Genomic DNA, 22,423 nt, shown 5'->3' with positions numbered 1-22,423 from the left:
CTGCTTTCGCAACAGCTAATGGGGATTCTAATAAAATACCAAATACCCAGGTCATCTGCGTACCTGAAGATTGATTGCCCATTAAGCTAAAGCTTCTGGTCTTTGGCAAGGTTACTCATTGCCGTTGTGCCTGTGAAGTTCCTCCTCTACATGTGCTTGTGGCCCTCTGAAGACATCTGGAACCCAGAATGGGCCCCATTCTGTACAAATCCAATTCCCCACAGGGGTAGTGCAAGGTGTGAGGGAGTTCCATGAGGGCAGGCGTTTGATCATTGAACGGGGCCTAAGTGTGCTCTGCATGAGGAGGAGGACACAGAGGGAGCATGCTCTATAGAGTCCGATCAGAGATACTTCTGACCTTGAGAGAAATGTATTGATCGTCCGGCACTGTTCCTATTGATTGTCCGGCACTCTTCCAAACACAGAGAAAACTGATACCTGCCCTCCTGAATCATTGATAAGCATACAGGAGTGCTCTCTCCCTCTCTCACTCTCTCGTCCCTGATATCTCGCTCTCTGTCTGTCTTTCTCCGCTGCTCTTCTCTCTTTTTTTTCCATTCCAGAGGAAGTTCAAACAGGTTAAGGTCTGTTTTGTCATGAAACGACATATTTGTAAAGACCAATTTCAAGTGTTCAGACAGATATTCTAAATGAAATGTATTGTGGCAAACAAACAGATTTAGAAAGGACATTTGACCAAAACCTGACAATTGCTTTTCTCTGACGCCCATCACTGATTTTTTTCTTAGGACTTATTCTATCTTTACAGACACAACATTTTCAGAGTTGGTAACACAGTTGACTCCTTAACACTCTAGACACGCACACATTCATATTGACAATCACAAACTGTAAAATACAATAACAACCTAAATCTACACATAGACAATAAGTAGAGTAAGAGACAGTATCTCCAATCCTTACTGTACGCCATGTCTTATTTATAACAGAAGAGCAGTTGCAGGATGATATAAAAAATGCATGCAACCATGTACACCTTTTTGTGTGTGTGTGTGTGTGTGTGTGTGTGTGTGTGTGTTTTTGAGTGTGTGTGTGTGTGTGTGTGTGTGTGTGTGTGTGTGTGTGTGTGTGTGTGTGTGTGTGTGTGTGTGTGTGTGTGTGTGTGTGTGTGTGTGTCTAAAAGTGAAAGTGTTTGCTTTTAGTGTGGATCATGCTTTTGAGCGACAGTAGTGTCACTTCCTCCATCAGAAAGGAAAGGATAGGAAATGCAGTGAGGAGCGAGAGACTCGAGGTGAACATTCGTGTGGGCAATGCTGAAACTCCAACTAACTTCCTATTCTAACTTGCGCATGCGCACACACAAAGGCACACATGCGCTCACACAGACATTTAGGCACACATACTGTACACCTATGCACTGCAAGGGAAGGCGCTGAGAGGGAGGAGAGCAATCGACGCCTCCAGCGGAACCTCATCCTCCACTTCCGCAGAAGAAAGGAGACACCACTACTCCCCCTCTACCGCTTTCTTTCACACCTGTCACCCTCAGAGGGGCAATAAACCAATCAGTGTCAAAATAACAGGTTATACTGAGGCAGCTGTGGTCTTCCCAGACTCCTACATAGACAATCTTATCAAAAATACACACACTCATACACACTCAGGTCAGGATTCAATCCATTGCAGAGAGAGGATTTCAGGATAGCGCTTTCAAAAGTGCTTTTAGAAGCCATAGTCACAGTTTGATCCTCATATTATTTTCCAGTTTGGTTCAGAATTAGTACAAACTAAGAGATTTGAGTGAGAGTGACTTGACCCGTCCACTGTTTCTGCTCATGTCGGTTAGTGTCGAAATCCTCTTAAGTAAGTTAGACAACAACTTGCGTTAGACGACAACAGCATAAGTAAAGACAGAGATGGGCTACAGTGCACCGTTATCTTCGTAGTGGGATGCACAATAAAGGTTTGCGGGAGGATTAGTGTGGAACAAGACACAATGAGACATTGAGACGGATCACTGAGATCCACATGCATGTTATTCACCAGCAACATCTGAGTACCTCTTTACCACCATTCAGACCCCACTCTATGGTCTAATCCCAAATGGCACTCTACATCCTATGCAGTGCCAGTGCCAAAAGAAGTGCACTATTTAGGGAATAGGGTGCCATTGCAGATTTGAGAGAAAGCCCCTGTCTTTCTATGCTAATGATTGACATAGGTTACAGTAGTTCACTGTGTAAAGGGACTTACTGTACCTTTGATTCCAAACTTTGAGTTTCCCCCGAATTTTAGCATGACCAGCATCAAGAGGAAACCCGTGAAGGCTACTGCTGCAATCCCAACGACCACGTATACCTGAGAGAATGACATACAATGAGGGAAAAACATTTTTTATCCCCTGCTGATTTTGTACATTTGCCCACTGACAAAGAAATGATCAGTCTATAATTTTAATGGTAGGTTTATTTGAACAGTGAGAGGCAGAATAACAACAAAAAAGTCCAGAAAAATGCATGTCAAAAATGTTAGAAATTGATTTGCATTTTAATAAGGGAAATAAGTATTTGACCCCCTCTCAATCAGAAAGATTTCTGGATCCCAGGTGTCTTTTATACAGGTAACGAGCTGAGATTAGGAGCACACTCTTAAAGGGAGTGCTCCTAATCTCAGCTTGTTACCTGTATAAAAGACACCTGTCCACAGAAGCAATCAATCAATCAGATTCCAAACTCTCCACCATGGCCAAGACCAAAGAGCTCTCCAAGGATGTCAGGGACAAGATTGTAGACCTACACAAGGCTGGAATGGGCTACAAGACCATCGCCAAGCAGCTTGGTGAGAAGGTGACAACAGTTGGTGCGATTATTCACAAATGGAAGAAACACAAAAGAACTGTCAATCACCCTCGGCCTGGGGCTCCATGCAAGATCTCACCTCGTGGAGTTGCAATGATCATGAGAATGGTGAGGAATCAGCCCAGAACTACACGGGAGGATCTTGTCAATGATCTCAAGGCAGCTGGGACCATAGTCACCAAGATAACAATTGGTAACACACTACGTCATGAAATACTGAAATCCTGCAGCATCTGCAAGGTCCCTCTGCTCAAGAAAGCACATATACATGCCTGTCTGAAGTTTGCCAATGAACATCTGAATGATTCAGAGGACAACTGGGTGAAAGTGTTGTGCTCAGATGAGACCAAAATGGAGCTCTTTGGCATCAACTCAACTCGCCGTGTTTGGAGGAGGAGGAATGCTGCCTATGACCCCAAGAACACCATCCCCACCGTCAAACATGGAGATGGAAACATTATGCTTTGGGGGTGTTTTTCTGCTAAGGGGACAGGACAACTTCACCGCATCAAAGGGATGATGGATGGGGCCATGTACCGTCAAATCTTGTGTGAGAACCTCCTTCCCTCAGCCAGGGCATTGAAAATGGGTTGTGGATGGGTATTCCAGCATGACAATGACCCAAAACACACAGCCAAGGCAACAAAGGAGTGGCTCAAGAAGAAGCACATTAAGGTCCTGGAGTGGTCTAACCAGTCTCCAGACCCTAATCCCATAGAAAATCTGTGGAGGGAGCTGAAGGTTCGAGTTGCCAAACGTCAGCCTCGAAACCTTAATGACTTGGAGAAGATCTGCAACGAGAAGTGGGACAAAATCCTTCCTGAGATGTGTGCAAACCTGGTGGCCAACTACAAGAAACGTCTGACCTCTGTGATTGCCAACAAGGGTTTTGCCACCAAGTACTAAGTCATGTTTTTCAGAGGGGTCAAATACTTATTTGACATGTGTTTTTGACATGCGTTTTTCTGGAGTCTTTTGTTGTTATTCGGTCTCTCACTGTTCAAATAAACCTACCATTAAAATTATAGACTGATCATTTCTTTGTCAGTGTGCAAACGTACAAAATCAGCAGGGGATCAAATACTTTTTCCCCTCACTGTAGCTGTTGAGCTAGGACCACCACTACCACTCTGAAATACATTGGGTCGCAGTGTGTAGCCTACTACCACCAAGACACATGACACCAACCATATAAAAACATGATATATAAATGTATAAAACCTAAACATACTGTCAACTATAAACACACTATATAGTACTATTAATAATAATAGTCCTGGTAAAACACAAAACAAGTGCACAAGGAGGTGTCTTAGAGTGTGACTTACAGCAACTCTGTCTTCCGGTGGATCTAGAGGTGTGTCGTCTGTTTTCAAAGAGAAGAGAAGACAGCAGATGCTAAAGTATCCCTCATTTCAAATGTAGTTGATCAAATATGTCTGTCCGTGTGGGTAACCCGTTAGTTGAAGGGGTGCCTACATAAGGACTTAATAAGAATATTTGTATTATGACTTGCGGTTGTTGGCATAAACATTGCTGTTCACGAATGCAGTATATATGGGTTGGGTTATGAAGTCCTTATGAAGGTACCCTTTCAAGTAAAGTGTTCCCTCTATGAGTGTGTCAGAGTGACATAGGCCTAGGTGCTTTGAAAGCTCCGCTGTGTGAATAGGTCATGTGAAGGGACAGTGACTATACCTGTAGTCGGGTCTGTGGTGGCCAGAGACAGTGTGACACGAGGTGAGGAAAGAGAAAAGAAAGTACTAACACTTTATGAGACAAAAAGCAAAGCTCAGAAATCAGTTTCCAAAGCTTTTCTCAAGTCAATAATCTTCAGGTGTCAGGACATCTTTTATTCATAAAAGGAAAGCACATTGTTTATTGCTAAACAGTTCAATTAGTAATTTAGACAGTCAATTTTCCGTGTAAATATTTGAACAGCAACTCACCATAGTAAAGAGGTTCTGTCACTGTTCCTGTCGGGTAAAATACAAAAAGTACTTGATTGATCAATAAAGGTAATAGATTAGATAAGAACTTCGCTCACCTGCTTGTCTACTGTAGGTCTTAATTGGACACCAATTGAAAATATACTGATCAAAAATATAAACGCAACATGCAATGATCTGAGTTACAGATCATATAAGGAAATCAGTCAAATGAAATAAATTCCTTTGGCCCTAATCTATGGATTTCACATGGCTGGGCAGGGTGTAGCCATGGGTGGGCCTGGGAGGGCATAGGCCCACACACTCGGGAGCCAGGCCCAGCCAATCAGAATTCGTTTTTCACCACAAAAGGGCTTTATTACAGACAGAAATACTCCTCAGTTTCATCAGCTGTCCAGGTGGCTGGTCTCAGACGATCCCGTAGGTGAAGAAGCCAGATGTGGAGGTCCTGGGGTGGCATGGTTACACGTGGTCTGCGGTTGTGAGGCCGGTTGGGCGTACTGCAAAATGATCTACAACGATGTTGGAGGCGGCTTATGGTAGAGAAATGAACATTAAATTCTCTGGAAACAGCTCTGGTGGACTTTCCTTCAATCAGCATGCCAATTGAACACACCTTCAAAACTTGAGACATCTGTGGCATTCTGTTGTGTGACAAAACTTCACATTTTAGAATGGCCTTTTATTGTCCCCAGCCCAAGGTGCACCTGTGTAATTATTATGCAGTTTAATCAGCTTCTTGATATGCCACACATGTCAGCTTGATGGATTATCTTGGCAAAGGATAAATGCTCGCTGACATGGATGTAAACACGTGCACAAAATTTGAGAGAAATACGCTTTTTCTGCATATGTTACATTTCTGGGATTTTTTATTTTGTTGCGTTAACTTTTTTTTCAGTATAATTACAGTTTAACAAAAGTGTAGACACAGCTCTCTAGCAATTCAGTTTGACACCCGTCCTATGTGCAATTTGACCCCTAGCCCCTCCCCCTAATAACTTGAGTAGATCTGAGAGGATTGGAGATAGATGTAAACAATATGGTAATACTGTATCTCCATCTTACCATTTGATAAGCCAGGTGGAGTTGTTGCCATATTGCAGACTATCCAATCCTCTCAGAATGGAACAAGTGGGACAGGGGTTTAACTGAGGTTCAGAGAGTGGTTACACTACACAACACATACCTCCCTCAAAGGGGTTGCGCATGAAGTGGGCATCGACGGTCTTGCGGTCCTGTCCGTACTTGTTGCTGGCCAACAGAGTGTACGGTCCGTTGTTGATGTGTGTGGGGCTGTCCAGCTGCAGGCAGCCGTGGTACTCCCTCTCAGAGAAGTCATGGATTAGGGTCATGATGTAGGGTCCCTCAATGACCGGCTCCCCGTTTAACAGCCAGCGGAGCTCGGGCTTTGGGTTCCCAGACATACTGAATGGGATGCACCAGTGGTGGTCCTGGTAGGCATCACTCAACTTACTGATGTTAGGGGGAACTGAGAGAGAGAGAGAGAGAGAGAGAGAGAGAGAGAGAGAGAGAGAGAGAGAGAGAGAGAGAGAGAGAGAGAGAGAGAGAGAGAGAGAGAGAGAGAGAGAGAGAGAGAGAGAGAGAGAACGGGTCAGTGAGTTAGCGAGTGAGTGAGTGAGTGAGTGAGTGAGTGAGTGAGTGAGTGAGTGAGTGAGTGAGTGAGTGAGTGAGTGAGTGAGTGAGTGAGTGAGTGAGTGAGTGAGTGAGTGAGTGAGTGAGTGAGTGAGTGAGAGTGAGTGAGTGAGTGAGTGAGTGAGTGAGTGAGTGAATGAATGAGACAGATAGAAGGAGAAGCCATAGCGGGGAGAAAAGAAGGGGGAACGAGTTAATAAGGCAGGTGTTACACTCATTCTTTCCCCCTCTTGTCTAGAGATGTGAGTCATGTTTGGAACTCACAGAGGATGTTGAGGAGGACGGTGGACTCATTCTCGCCCACAATGTTCCCAGCACTGCAGGTGATCTTACAGTTGTTGTCCAGGGAGGAGAGGTTATAGAGATGGAGCTCAGACACTTGGCCTGAGGTCTCAATCTGCAGAAGAACACACAGAGACACAGTCAGTCAGGTACCAATCTCATCCACATGACCAATGCTTTAACACATCAACAGTTATTTTGAAAATCTTTTGCAAACACAATACCTGTTGCTGATTGTTAGTGATATTGTAAGATCATGCTTTACCATTTCTAAACAGATACCCTTCCCGTTATTGATTCTTTGACATCGTGTTGTCTCTTCTGTATGAGAACCTATGCTAAACAAATGGTGTTACACAACTAGATTAGCAAGTACCATTATAGGCCAATACTAGTGAATAATTGGTGTTAAAATCCTTGGTGTTAAAAGATCTGCAATATGCCAGATGAGGTAGGTCCTTTCAGGATCCCTGTTCACCTCATTCAGCTGCTTGTCTAGGTAACACACTGTTGCTATAGCTCTGCCATATACTCACATGTGTGAGTTTATAGGCGTTTTGCCCTGTGTTTGAGACGTTTTGCCTTAGTCCTCCTCAACTTGAGGTCATTTTGCTATTGGCCAAGTCAGTTTGTTTTTCAAGTTAATTATTTTTGTGAAAACATTTTCTGCATTTTTCTGCATTTGTATATTTTGGATCCAGTCTTCTCATCAACTTTACTGTTAAAGATGGAATCTGCAGTAGGGCAAACAGCACCACTGTCGTTGTTGTTTCTATTTTTGTTGATGAAGCGGAGGTGAGGAGCGTCGCACAACGTGGTAAAAAAAGAAATGGCAGTACATTTCTGTTGTTCTATCACGTTTGCAATGATGTCAGAGGGGAAATAACAGTGTTCATTGTTTGCAGTAACTTATTTGTTGTTGTAGTAATGTCGCAAACAGACGTGGCAGTTTACCATTAAAGATTCCAGCTTGAAATAAATGCCACTTATTTTTGCACCTGCTGATGGGTAGGGCCAGGAGTTTTACTTGACCACGAAACACTTATTTTTGTACCTGCTGATGGATAGGGCCAGGAGTTTTACTTGACCATGAAAAAATCTGTTTCTTGGTCAGGTCATGTGGTCAGTAAAACTCCTGGCCCTACTCATGGGCGTGTCTAAAATGGTACCCTATTCCCTATATAGTGCACTACTTTTGACCTGAGACCAATTTGAGCCGGGACCATGGGCTTTCTGTTGGGGGGGGGCGGCGTGGTGACTGACCTCATAGTAGGAGATGAGTGGGGTCATTTTCCAGATGAGCTCAGGAGAGGGCTCTCCAGAGGTGTTGCATGTCAGCACCACATCAGCACCCTCCTGCACCATCACCTTGGACGGGCTCAGAGTCGCCATGGGAACCACTGCCAACGACAACGAAGGGGAGATTCAATGCCATCTTAGTTAAAAATCACAGCACACACACGGCAGTGGTCACACACAGATTACAACTCCATGTGTCTTGCAACTCCGATAAAATCGATTGGACACTGTCTGGAGCCTCTCTAAAGGGAGACAACAACACAACAGACGTTGGAGGGGAGGGGACTGTGACCTGACTGTGACCTGACTATGTGTCCAATCAGAAGCTTGGCTGCCTCTTCGCCGTGGTCAATGGCATGGGAGCGTCTGGCGAAGAAAGGCCAATGTCTGTCGAAAGTCCTGGCTGATAAAATGGACAGATCTCTTATCTCCACTCAGGGACGTCGCCAAGAGTCTTAACAGCATGGCAACCCTCTCAATCATTCTAAAACCCAGAAAACTATTAATTTCAGCACTCAGAGTGCAATATTAGCCCTTACCATCTTATGCAACTCTCTTACAAGCACTGCCAGCTGGCACAGTATGCCTTTACAATGTGTCCATCTTTAACAACACACCCCGTGGGCTAAACTGGTTGCAATGGTTGTACACTGGTTGAAATATAAATACTGACAGGCAGCAGTGAAGACTATATCTTGGCCTCAGATAACCTCTGCATCCAACACATGAAAACTACAGCACTGAGCTGTGGATCTCATATAGTACAGGATGATAGAGAGAGAGAGAGAGAGAGAGAGAGAGGGAGAGATGAACAGAGAGATTCACTGAAAATGACGGAGAGATTCTCTGGAAGAGAGATGGTCAGAGAGAGTGAGAGGGAACGACAGAGAGAATGACTGAGAGAAAGGGGGGGATGCAGGGTACTCAGTGTTTCTGGCTGGCTGGCAGCCATGGGGCATCGTACACATGTGGGGCCTCTCCCGTGTGTCGTCTTCATACACGGGGTCCCCCTGCCATCTTTCCAGGGGTCCGCACGTAACCGTGGCGAAGGCGAAAATAGCATCCTAATGGAGTGGAGGCTGGACAGCCGGATCAATAAGTGTTATCAATGTCATTATATAGCCTCCTCTATAAGCCAGAGCACACTAGTACAGACACAGGTTCTTCTGTGTTAATACACACCGGTGAGTGTTACTGAGTGGTAGGGGGAAACTGATCCTAGACCAGCTTTGGTTTGTGGGTTCTCATAATGGGCAAATTTCGATTTAGGATACAGCATGTGAATCTAAGGACAGTTTCCTTTATTCAGCAAAGCCAGTAAAGGGATAGTTTTCTGAAATTTTCACCCAACCTTAATAACTGTTTTCTTACCTCAAGATGAGTTATGTCTTAGAATTTTAATATGTGCTCTACGGAAAGCCTGTAAAGTAAACAACGCCCGAAAACGATTGAGTTTAGGGTTGGAAGGGAGTTGACTCTCTGGGTATGAATAACGAGGGCATGTTGTTCCAAACGAGCCACTTTAAAGAATGACTGTCCGTGACATAAGTTCTCTCTGCTGAAACTGGATCTCCCAAGTCCAGCGTTGCCCACTCTCCATTACGACCATTATCTCTCTGTCTCTGACAGTAAGCCCGTTCTGACATAAGAGGGGGACGGGAGGGGGATGAGGGGGGGGGGGGGGGCATTATCAGGATGGGAAAGATACATTTTCAATAAAAATAAATCAAGTGGGGCCATTACTGCAGTGAGGGAGTTTGAGCCTGATCAGGGGTTTCCTCCCGCCACCCTCCGCTGTACATTGGAGGTCCTGAGCATCGGCCTCCTCTCCCAGCCATAGCTTCATCCATATGTTCTCACAGGAACAGTGCAGCGGGTTCCCAGAAAGAATCCTACACAGACAGAAACACAGCGTTGAGTGTCGAATCACACACACTGATACTGACACAAACACACACACGTGCGCACATAAACGCATGTATAAGCACAAACAGATGAGCACATACGCGCACACACACACACACACTAATGTTTTTTGGGATCCATGACAACACATTGTCAATCGGGGGTACATAAAACACCGCTGAAAGAGTTAAAAAGGGAGAGAGAGGTAGGGAGAGATAGAGAGACAGACGAGTATAAGACAGAATACAGTTGATTTAAAAAGTGACTCACAGATTTGATATGTTTAAACGTCGAAATATCCTCCAAGACAGAGATGACAGGTTGTTGTCTTTCAAATTCCTGTCAATCACAATTAACATTATAGTCAATGCTAAAAAAAAAATCCAAAAGAAATGCTAAACTGTACAACCATTCCAACAACTGCCCCTGGGCACAGATGTCAGTTCAAAACCTAGTTTCGATTTGCATTTGGTTGAGTTGTGAATTGAGTTGTGAACTAATGTGAATTCAACGTGAAATCAACCAAACATGTCACCATGTCATTGGATTTAGGTTAAAAGTTGGGTGAAAAAAACTCCCTTACTTTGATGACTTTTTTCAAACCCAATCAGTTTTCCACGTTGATTCAACATTATCACATATCATTTTTTGATTGAAATGAAATGGAAACAATGTTGATTCAACCAGTTTTTGCCCAATGGGTTGTCTGTCTTACAGTAAACAGTTATTTTTGTAAGAACTCTAATTTGGCCTTCACATTGAGATAAATGTTGCCTTAGGCCTATAGAAGCCACTCACAGATACTGAAGCTTGAGGTTGTTCTGGAAGGCCAGTCGAGACACATAGGTAAGCCGGCTGTTAATCACAGTTCTGCAAAGCAAATACACACAAAAACATGATCATACTGCACGAGTTGACAATCTGGGCCCCATCATGACCACAAGTATAAGATATCACATAACATAAAAAACTTACAGATTGGTGAGGTTCCGGTAATAATGCAGGTCTTTGTCATTGATGGACGAGAAGCTACTTTGGTTTGCAATATATCTGTCAAAAATGAAATTGGGAAAAAATAGGTTAGTTAACAGAAGTAGCAGGCCCACTGAACAATCGATAACATTTCAACAGATATTCATCCTTAAGAGTTGATTGACGTACCCTTGCGGCCAACGTAATTAACATAATAATAAAAAAACTTGAGATATCGGGGGGGGGGGTCCGTATGGGTTGCATCTCAACCCACTGCATCAGCCTATGTCAGCCTTTCACATCTGCTGTGGAAAGAGGCAGACATCCCGAAAATCTTCTCATGAAAACATCTGTAGCGTCCGAAACGGTTTGGCCTACAAACTAATACGACCCCCACAAGCCCCACAGGACTCGTCTGAAGTCGGTACTGTCAATGTGCCAACTTCTGTCTGCAGCATCCGAACAGTTTGGGCGACAAAATAATATGACCCGACTATGGAAAGGGGAGACTTGTTTTGTTCTATGACCCCCACAAGTGTCGCTGGTCTCTCTGAAGGTAACCCGGTACCAGTTTCAAAATGTTGGAAGTATGGAAGTAGGTTTGTGAGCACAAAACAGGGGTGAAATAATATATACAGTACCAGTCAAAAGTTTGGACACACCTACTCATTCAAGTTTTCTTTTTAAAATTACAATTTTCTACATAATAGTGAAGACATCAAAACTATGAACTCACTGTCTCTTCCTGAAGACAAATAATGTATACAAAATGCTTCAATCTGGGTTTAGACCCGATCATATTTCTGAGACTGCACTTGTGAAGGTGGTAAATTACTTTTTAATTGTGTCAGACTAAGGCTCTGCATCTGTCCTCATGCTCCTAGACCTTAGAGCTGCTTTTGACACCATCGATCACCACATTCTTTTGGAGAGATTAGAAACCCTAATTGGTCTACACGGACTAGTTCTTGCCTGGTTTAGATCTTATCCGTCGGAAAGATATCAGTAAATCACTGTGGATGGTTTGTCCTCTGACAAATCAATTGTAAGTTCTGGCGTTCCTCAAGGTTCTGTTTTAGGACCACTATTGATTTCACTATATATTCTACCTCTTGGTGATGTCATTCGGAAACACAATGTCAACTTTCACAGCTATGCGGACTACACACAGCTGTACATTTCGATGAAACATGGTGAAGCCCTAAAATTGCCTACCCTGGAAGCCTGTGTTTCAGACATAAGGAAGTGGATGGTGGCAAATTGTCATAATCTGTGTATGTAGGTGGCAGGGAAGTCAGGCGCAGGAGAAACCAAAGTGGTTAAAAAATGTAGTATTTATTAAAAACTAACTCCAAAACCAACGTAGAAAATAATCCGGGTAAACAATAACCCGTCGCACACCGATACATAAACAACACGTACATAACATAACAAACAATCACCGACAAGGATATGAGGGGAAACAGAGGGTTAAATACACAACATGTAATTACTGGGAAAAGAAACAGGTGTGTAAGGAGACCAGACAAAACCAATGGAAAATGAAAAACTGATCAATGGTGGCTAGAAGACCGGTGACGTCGATCGCCGAGCACCACCCGAACAAGGAGGGGCATCGACTTCGGCAGAAGTCGTGACACAAATGTTTTACTTTTAAACTCGGACAAAACAGAGATGCTAGTTCTAGGTCCCAAGAAACAAAGAGATCTGCTGTTGGATCTGACAATTAATCTTGATGGTTGTACAGTTGTCTCAAATACAATTGTGAAGGACCTTGGCGTTACTCTGGACCCTGATTTCTCTTTTGACGAACATATCAATAATATTTCAAGGACATCTTATTACATCTTCGTAACATTGCAAAAATCAGAAACTTTTTGTCCAAATATTATGCAGAAAAGCTAATCCATGCTTTTGTCACTTCTAGATTAGACTACTGCAATGCTCTACTCTCCAGCTACCTGGATAAAGCACAAAATAAACTTCAGTTAGTGCTAATCACAGCTGCTAGAATCCTGACCAGAACCAAAAAAGTTGATCATATTACTACAGTGCTAGCCTCTCTACATTGGCTTCCTGTTAAGGGTAGGGCTGATTTCTAGGTTTTACTGCTAACCTACAAAGCATTACATGGATTGCTCCTACCTATCTCTCTGATTTGGTCCTGCCGTACATACCTACATGTACGCTACGGTCACAAGACAAAGGCCTCCTTATTGTCCCTAGAATTTCTAAGCAAACATTTGGAGGCAGGGCTTTCTCCTACAGAGCTCAATTTTTATGGAATGGTCTGCCTATCCCTGTAAGAGACGCAGACTCGGTCTCAACCTTTAAGTCTTTACTGAAGACTCATCTCTTCAGTAGGTCCTATGATTGAGTGTAGTCTGGCCCAGGGGTATGAAGGTGAACGGCAAGGCACTGGAGCGACGAACTGCCCTTGCTGTCTCTGCCTGGCTGGCTCCCCTCTTTCCACTGGGATTCTCTGCCTTTGACCCTATTACGGGGGCTGAGTCAATGGCTTACTAGTGCTCTTCCATGCCGTCCCTAGTAGGGGTGCGTCACTTGAGTAGGTTGAGTCATAGACGTGATCTTCCTGTCCGGTTTTGCGCCCCCCTTGGGCACGTGCGGTGGAGAAGATCTTTGTGGGTAGTAAGTTGTCTCAGGGTAGTAAGTTGGTGGTCTGTTGATATTCCTGGGGCTGTGCTTTGGCATAGTGGATGGGGATATATCCTGCCTGGTTGGCCCTGTCCGGGGGTATTGTCGGTCGGGACCACAGTGTTCCCCGACCCACCCGTCTCAGTCTCCAGTATCTATGCTGCAATAGTGTATGTGCCGGGGGGATAGGGTCAGTCTGTTATATCTGGTGTAATTCTCCTCTCTTATCTGGTGTCGTGTGTGAATTTAAGTATGCTCCCTCTAATTCTCTCTCCCTCTCTCACTCCTGGAGGACATGAGCCCTAGGATCATCCCTCAGGACTACCTGGCATGATGACTCCTGGCAGTCCCCAGTCCACCTGGTCGTGCTGCTGCTCCTGTTCTGCCGTGCTACATAACCTTGTCCCGGACCTGCTGTTTTCGACTCTCTCTCTCTCTCTCTACCGCACATGCTGTCTCGACCTCTGAATGCTCGTCTATGAAAAGCCAACTGACATTTACACTTGAGGTAATGACCTGTTGCACGCTCTACAACCACTGTGATTATTATTTGACCATGCTGGTCATCTATGAACGTTTAAACATCTTGAAGAACAATCTGGCTTTAAATGGCCATGTACTCTTATAATCTCTACCCGGCACAGCCAGAAGAGGACTGGCCACCCCTCAGAGTGTGGTTCCTCTCTAGGTTTCTTCCTAGGTTCCTGCCTTTCGAAGGAGTTTTTCCTATCCGCTGTGCTTCTACATCTGAATTGCTTGCGGTTTGGTGTTTTAGGCTGGAATTCTGCTGATGAAAAAAGGGCTTTATAAATACATTTGATTGATTGATTGATTGATTGATTGATTGATTGATTGATTGATTGATTGATTGATTGATTGATTGATTGATTGATTGATTGATTGATTGATTGATTGATGAAATAACACATTTGGGATCATGTAGTAACAAAAAAGTGTTAAACAAATCAAAATATATTTTATATTTTCGATTCTTCAAGGTAGCCACCTTTTGCCTTGACGACAGCTTTGCACACTCTTGAGATGATCTCAACCAGCTTAACCTGGAATGCTTTTCTAACAGTCTTGAAGGAGGTCCCACATATGCTGAGCACTTGTTGGCTGCTTTTCTTTCACTCTGTCGTCCAACTCATCCCAAACCATCTCAATTGAGTTGAGGTCGGGTGATTGTGGGGCCAGGTCATCTGATGCAGCACTCCATCACTCTGCTTCATGTTCAAACAAATGATAGTCCCACTTAGCACAAACCAGATGGGATGGCGGATTGCTGCAGAATGCTGGGGTAGCCATGCTGGTTAAGTGTGCCTTGAATTCTAAATAAATCACCGACAGTGTCACCAGAAAAGCACACCCACACCATCACACCTGCTCCTCCATGCTTCACGGTGGGAACCACACATATAGAGATCATCCATTCACCTACTCTGCATCTCACAAAGACACAGCAGTTGGAACCAAAAATCTCAAATTTGGACTCATCAGACCAAAGGACAGATTTCCACCGGTCTAATGTTCATTGCTTGTGTTTCTTGGCACAAGCAAGTCTCTTCTTCTTATTGATGTCCTTTAGTAATGGTTTCTTTGCAGCAATTTGCCCACGAAGGCCTGATTCACGCAGTCTCCTCTGAATAGTTGATGTTGAGATGTGTCTGTTACTTGAACTTTGTGAAGCATTTATTTGGGCTGCAACATGAGGTGCAGTTAACTCTAATGAACTTATCCTCTGCAGCAGAGGTAACTCTGGGTCTTCCTTTCCTGTGGCGGTCCTCATGAGAGCCAGTTTCATCATAGCGCTTGATGGTTGTTGCGACTGCACACATTTTCCAGATTGACTGACCTTCATGTCTTAAAGTAATGGTGGACTGTCGTTTTTCTTTGCTTATTTGAGCTGTTCTTGCCATAATATGGACTTGGTCTTTTACCAAATAGGGCTATCTTCTGTATACCATCCCTACCTTGTCACAACACAACTGATTGGATCAAACTCATTAAGAAGGAAAGAAATTCCACAAATGAACGTTTAACAAGGCACACCTATTAATTGAAATGTATTCCAGATGACTACCTCATGAAGCTGGTTGATAGAATGCCAAGAGTGTGCAAAGCTGTCATCAAGGCAAAGGGTGGCTACTTTGAAGAATCTCAAATATTAAATATATTTTGATTTGTATAACACTTTTTTTTTACTACATGATTCCATATGTGTTATTTCCTAGTTTTGATGTATTGGCTATTATTCTATAATGTACAGTAGATAATAGTAAAAATTAAGAAAAATCCTGGAATGAGTAGGTGTGTCCAAACTATTGACTGGTACTGTATAGAGAGTGAATGTAAATATAAAAGGAACATGTAAAGTGTAATAAAAATAAAAGATCCCAGAAATATTCCATATGCACAAAAAGCTTATTTCTCTCAGATTTTTTGGCACAAATTTGTTTACATCCTTGTTAGTGGCATTTCTCCTTGATCAAGATAATCCATCCACTTAACAGGTGTGGCATATAAAGAAGCTGATTAAACAGCATGATGATTGAACAGGTGAAACTTGTGCTGGGGACATCAAAAGGCCATGCTAAAATGTGCAGTTTTTTCACACAACACAATGCAACACGTCTCACGTTTTGAGGGAGCGTGAAATTGGCAAGCTGACTGCAGGAATGTCTACCAGAGCTGTTGACAGAGAATGTAATGTTCATTTCTCTACCATGAGCCGCCTCCAATGTCTTTTGGGCAGTACGTCCAACCGGCCTCACAACCGCAGACCATGTGTAACCATGCTAGCCCAGGACACCCGGCTTATTCACCTGCGGGATCCTCTGAGACTAGCCACCAGGACAACTGTGGTTTTGCACAACTGAAGAATTTCTACATAAACTGTCAGAAACTGTCTCAGGGAAGCTCATCCGCATGCTCGTCATCCTCACCAGGGTCTTGACCTGACTGCAGTTTGGCATCGTAACCGACTTCAAATTCTCACCTTCAATGGCCAGTGGCACACTGAAGAAGTGTGCTCTTCATGGATGAATCCCGGTTTTAACTGTACCAGGCGAGGGGTTTTCTGATGTCAAAGTTGTGAACAGAGTGGCACATGGTGTCAATGGGGTTATGGTATGGGCAGGCATAAGCTACAGACAACCAACAAAATTGCATTTTATCAATGGCAATTTAAATGGACAGAGATACTGTGTGGAAAATCCTGAGTCCCATTGTTGTGCCATTCATCCGCCGCCATCACCTCATGTTTCAGCATGATAATGCACGGCCCCATGTACATGGATCTGTATACAATTCCTGGAAGCTGAAAATGTCCCAGTTCTTCCATGGCCTGCATACTAACCAGACATGTCACCCATTGAGCATGTTTGGGATGCTCTGGATTGACATGTACGGTAGCATGTTTTGTTACGTTACAGCCTTATTCTAAAACTGATTAAATAAATAATCAGCCACTCGGATTTGAACCTCGATCTAACATCTCTGGAGAGACCTGAAAATATCTGTACAGGAACTTTTCCCCATCCAACCTGACAGAGCTTGAGAGGATCTGCAGGGAAGAATGGGAAAAACTTGCCAAATACATGTGTGCCAAGCTTACCCAAGAAGACTCGAGGCTGTAATCGCTAAGTACTAAGTAAAAAGGGTCTGAATACTTATGTAAATGTGATATTTCAGTTTTAAATGTTTTATGCATTTGCAATTCATTAGATTGATGAGGGGAAAAAACAATTGAATCCATTTTAGAATTAGGCTGTAATGTAATAAAATGTGGAAAAAGTCAAGGGGTCTGAATACTTTCCAAATGCACTGTCACGTCCTGACCAGTGATAGGGGTTATTTGTTACTGTAGTTTGGCCAGGACATGGCGGGGGTATTTGTTTTATGTGGTTTGGGCTATGTATTTAGGTAGAGGGGTGTTTGGTTTATGTGGTCCGGGGTTTGTTAGTCTATGTTCTATGTTAGTGTATTTCTATGTTCTGTCTTGTCTATTGTAGTTCTTTGTTTAGTTAATTGGGGTTGGACCTTCAATTGGAGGCAGCTGGTTATCGTTGCCTCTGATTGAAGGTCCTTTAATTAGGAGTTTGTTTGTCATGGGATTTTGTGGGAGATTGTTCTTGTTTAGCTGTTTGCCTGACAAGACTGTCCAGTTCGTTTGTGTTTTTGTATATGTGGTTTGTGTTTTCCTTCTTCACTTCACTTCTTCACCCCAAAAATATATATATTTCCTGATCTTTGTTATATCTCCTAGATGTAGGACAGACACTTCAAAACCTTATTCCTTCTGATGATTTTTTTTTACCTTTAGGGGTAAAGGCAGATAGTAAAGCTTATTAAAGAGCAGTGATACTAGCAGGAGCAGTGTGTGGGTTTCTTCTTTTGTTTCTCACCTACAGGGGTCCTAAAACTCCAAATCAAATAGATAAATGATCCATGGTATGACCATCTTAAAACAATTCCATATGTCAGGTTAGTAGACACCGCCCCAACCACCCCCAAAGGCTTAGACTTTTAGAGTTTTTTTTAATGACTACCTCATCTCTGTACCCTACCCACACATGTAATTATCTGTAAGGCCCCTTTCAAGCAGTGAAGGTTTAGGTGTTTTTCCGTGAGGGAAGTTTTTGTTGAAGACTTTTGTCAGGGTCGTTTGAAAATACAAATTTCACAAATAGAGTGATGATTGTGAACATATAGGATAGGCCCTAACTCCAGTCGTCAACTTCTTGTCATTTTTAACAGTCGACTATTCCATATAAATACATTTACTGAAATATTTTATCAACAAAACATTTTTTTTAAGTGTATATATGTTTTTTTTTGTATATGTTTACACTGTAACCTTACAATAGAGCGGGAGGTAGCCAAGTGGTTAGACCGTTGGGTCAGTATCCGAAAGGTTGCGCTGACAAGGTAAAAATCTGTCGTTCTGCCACAACAAGCCATTTAACCCACTGTTCCCCGGTAGACCGTTATTGTAAATAAAACTTTGTTCTTAACTGACTTGCCTAGTTAAATAAAGTTAAAATATACAACTTTTTGACATAGAGGCTATACATCAAAGGGTATGCTATGGTCTTGACAAAGAGATGCTCACATCATGTCCTCAGAATTCTAAATGCTGTACTTTTGATTCTCTGTTTGTCTTCAGCTCTGAAACGTGTGTGGAAATTAATTTAGTCTAGGCCAATTCATTTTTTTTTTCAAAATAGACGCAAAACAAATCTGAATATATAATTGTAGGCTTTCGGGCCCATTGTCCTTGCAAATATTTGCGGGAGTAGGACTGCACCTCTTCCCGGAGCCACCGTGGAGCGTCGATCGGTACCGATAGCGCCACAACAGTCTCCCTCGCGGTTCAGTAGTCCCCACCGCTCTCACACTGACATACACACTCGAGCGCGTGTACACACACACACACACACACACACACACACACACACACACACACACACACACACACACACACACACACACACACACACACACATTTATTTTCCTAACATCACTGCTGCAAAACTATAAAATAAGTTTTATTAGCCAATTCAAACAGCCCAACCGTTGACTGAGAATTGGCCATTCGATTGAACCTTCAATTCTACTCTTGATAGCCTAAAACGCATAGGCTTTTTTCACCTCTTTATTGTGTGCAGGTTATGTCTGGTCATTCCACCAATTGTGTGCCTTTTGAGTAGTGTAACTTGATTTTTTTTTTAAACGTTGGATTTCACCTCATTTTAACATTCTGTCATAAAGAGCACATGTTCACAAAACACCAGAACATGGCCAAAGAAGAGTAGAACCAGCTCACCTGCTTTTACACTATGGTTTAACTGTTAGATGTATTAAAAAGGAATAGTTTCACGACATTAAAATGAGAGTTCAGTTCATGTAATCGGGTTTACCTTAAAATGAGGGACAGATGTAAATGAATCACTAATCACGTTAAATGAATAATCATCTTCAGAAATGACTGTCAAAGCAACAACATAACTACAGCTTTACAACGATGGTGACGTGTTTTAGAAATGTTGGGATCATGTGGATACAAATCTTCCTTGAAGTCATAGAGGGTGCATGGAAGGACATGTCAGAATTCAGATTTATTGAATTCTCATGTGGTCTAAATTAAAGCGCAATTGAACTAATATAATAGGCTTTTACAATTCAATATTGGTCCACAATCGCTACTTAAAATATCAAAGTGACTCAAAAGGCACTCATTTCGTGGAAGACACATCTGTCATAGGCCGAGGCCTGTATGTTGGGTCCGGTGATGGATCATGGACAGTGACTCACATGTCGGTAATGTTGTCCATCTCCAGCTCCGACTGCAACACGGGGAAAGCCATGATACCCCGCTCCTGGTCCACACAGGTGATCCTGGTCCCGCTGCAGGAGCAGGACGCGGGGCAGGCGGCCCCGAGCCTCCACAGACCCATTAGTACGCAACACAACCCGAACAGAATCACCCCACTACCCCTCCGAAAGGCGCTCATCTCGGCTCCCTCCATGCCCGGCCACGGACGGCTTGGATCAACCAAGCTCCAGCAGAAAGAGACGCTGTCAAATGCTTAACCCAGACGAGCAAGCACCAGCCGCTCTCTGCGCAAATGGGTGAGATGCTGAAAATGGGTTTATCCGTTCCGTTCGTCTCCACAAGAATCCAGCCAGTCACTCAAATTCACATAGAGACACAGACGTGTGTGTATGCCAAGGATTCTCTCCTCTCTCCTCTCTCTCTCTCTCCTCTCTCTCTCTCTCTCTCTCTCTCTCTCTCTCTCTCCTCTCAGTCAGATGACACTGGCACTGATAATTCCACACAAAACCCTATGTCCTGTGCAGGTCTGCCAGAGGCAGAGCCGTGGATGAATAGATAATGAACAGAGACGACGGAGCCGAAAGCGCGCACGGTTTATTGTTGCGTTGTTCAAGCAGTGCACTGAGGAGGAGGCGGCGCGGGTAGGCCAGCCAACATCAAAACATACAGTATGTTATAGATCGCCGTCAAGAATACGCCCTCCAGCCATTGTTTTAGTTCCGATTCCACGCTGATTGTTCCAGATGGCCAGGGGTTAAAGGGCTCTCCTCCCCGTCATTCACCGGTCTTGTTTTTAGCAGTGTCTCGGTCGGACGAGATGCGTTGGTGTCCTTGTAGGCTATAATGGACAAATAGCATAACATCGGGCATGAGAAATATGGGGCTTGGTTTACAGCCAGAGTGTATTCGAATAGAAAATAATGTGATAATTAAAAAAACAAAATGACAGCGCAGGTGTGCATCTGCTTCAATGACATTTGACTTATCCCACTGGCACAGCGGGGCATAAGGGCACTCTCAGTCACCAATCATTTCCCTCTTTAGCCGCGGTGTACCAGCCTCCATCACCTTATTAAATCATTATGCTCCATTTCATAACCATAAATATTTCAGCCGGCATGTAGTGAATCAATAACATGTCGTCTGTAGTGGAGGGACATTGAAAATGCATCTAAAAGATAAGTTAATTTAAGGTTCTAAATTAAACGTTTAAAAATATGTATTTTCCGGATGTTGAAAATACATATTTTCCAGATGTTTAAATCAGGTTAATTTTCGGCTCTGAATGAAATTGAAAAGAGGTCATTTAGCCTACAGATGTTGAAAATATGTATGGTAATTGACTGTATGGTCAAATTTCAACTATACATACAGTGCCTTGACTTTGTTCACATTTTGTTGTGTTACAACCTGAATTCAAAATGGATTACATATTCATTTCTCTCATCTATACACAATACCAATAATGACGAAGTGAAAACATGATTTTAGAAATGTTTGCAAATTTATTGAAAATGAAATACAGAAATATCACATTTACATAAGTATTCACACCCCTGATTCAACACTTTGTAGAAGCACTCTTGGCAGCAATTACAACTGTGAATCTTTCTGGGTAAGTCGCTAAGAGCTTTCCACACCTGGATTGTGCAACATTTGCTTATTATTCTTTTCAAAATTCATCAAGCTCTGTCAAATTGGTTGTTGATCATGGCTAGACAACAATTTTCAGGATTTGCCATAGATTTTCAAGTAGATTTAAGTCAAAATTGTAACCCGGCCATTCACTGTGTGTAAACCTGGTGGCCAACTACAAGAAACATCTGACCTCTGTGATTGCCAACAAGGGTTTTGCCACCAAGTACTAAGTCATGTTTTGCAGAGGGGTCAAATACTTATTTCCCTCATTAAAATGCAAATCATTTTATAACATTTTTGACATGCGTTTTTCAGGATTTTGTTGTTGTTATTCTGTCTCTCACTGTTCAAATAAACCTACCATTAAACTTATAGACTGATCATTTCTTTGTCAGTGGGCAAACGTACAAAATCAGCAGGGGATCAAATATTTTTTCCCTCACTGTGATATTGGAAAGAGGAGCCAAATGAAGATTGCAACATAGCATATTTATTATTGCTCCCATCTGTCACATGCACTTATGTTAGCTTTTTTAAATGCTTTAAAACTGTCAGCGATGATGTTCAAAGTGGTCCAACCTACAGAATAAACTAACAGACCACTTCAACTACAATAACATTCTCAGTAACGGTTACTTAAATATTTTTTTCTTGCTATGACTGTGTTAAGTTGTTGTTTCAATACATGAGCTGAATGCACTGATGGTATGTTACAGGACAGTAGAGTTTTATTCAGTAGAGTAGAGTACATTACAGTGCTACACAGTAGTTTAATTCAGTTGAGTAGAATACAGTAGAGTACAGTATAGTTCATTACAGGACGGGACAAAATCTGAACCAAACATAGACAAAAAAAGTGTCTGTCCGTGCTTTGTGGGTTGCCACATCACACATCACACACGCACGCACGC

The 22,423-nt window shown here is 42.9% G+C and overlaps 1 protein-coding gene across 3 annotated transcripts in view; it reads right to left on the bottom strand.

The window, feature by feature from the left end:
• Positions 1 to 20,296, bottom strand: part of LOC106580092 (BDNF/NT-3 growth factors receptor) — an 85,047-nt gene extending 64,751 nt beyond the window's left edge. For 2 of the 3 annotated variants that reach the window (XM_014160731.3, XM_014160732.3), the window contains exons 1-12: positions 19,853 to 20,296; positions 10,886 to 10,960; positions 10,709 to 10,780; positions 10,181 to 10,249; positions 9,749 to 9,897; positions 7,970 to 8,106; positions 6,689 to 6,821; positions 5,958 to 6,260; positions 4,769 to 4,795; positions 4,518 to 4,529; positions 4,148 to 4,185; positions 2,220 to 2,319 (exon numbers count right to left, since the gene is read on the bottom strand). In XM_014160731.3, coding sequence (XP_014016206.3) covers positions 2,220 to 2,319; positions 4,148 to 4,185; positions 4,518 to 4,529; positions 4,769 to 4,795; positions 5,958 to 6,260; positions 6,689 to 6,821; positions 7,970 to 8,106; positions 9,749 to 9,897; positions 10,181 to 10,249; positions 10,709 to 10,780; positions 10,886 to 10,960; positions 19,853 to 20,067 — 1,330 coding nt within the window. In that variant the 5' untranslated portion in view covers positions 20,068 to 20,296. The remainder of the gene's footprint in view (positions 1 to 2,219; positions 2,320 to 4,147; positions 4,186 to 4,517; positions 4,530 to 4,768; positions 4,796 to 5,957; positions 6,261 to 6,688; positions 6,822 to 7,969; positions 8,107 to 9,748; positions 9,898 to 10,180; positions 10,250 to 10,708; positions 10,781 to 10,885; positions 10,961 to 19,852) is intronic. The other variant, XM_082966214.1, reaches the window with a different exon arrangement.
• Between the last annotated feature and the right edge of the window lie 2,127 nt (positions 20,297 to 22,423).

Source organism: Salmo salar, chromosome 20, assembly GCF_965601325.2.
Source record: "Salmo salar chromosome 20, fSalSal1, whole genome shotgun sequence".
Lineage (NCBI taxonomy): Eukaryota > Metazoa > Chordata > Actinopteri > Salmoniformes > Salmonidae > Salmo > Salmo salar.
The sequence above is the reverse complement of the archived record's forward strand: the minus strand, read 5'-3'. Positions and strand labels throughout refer to the sequence as shown.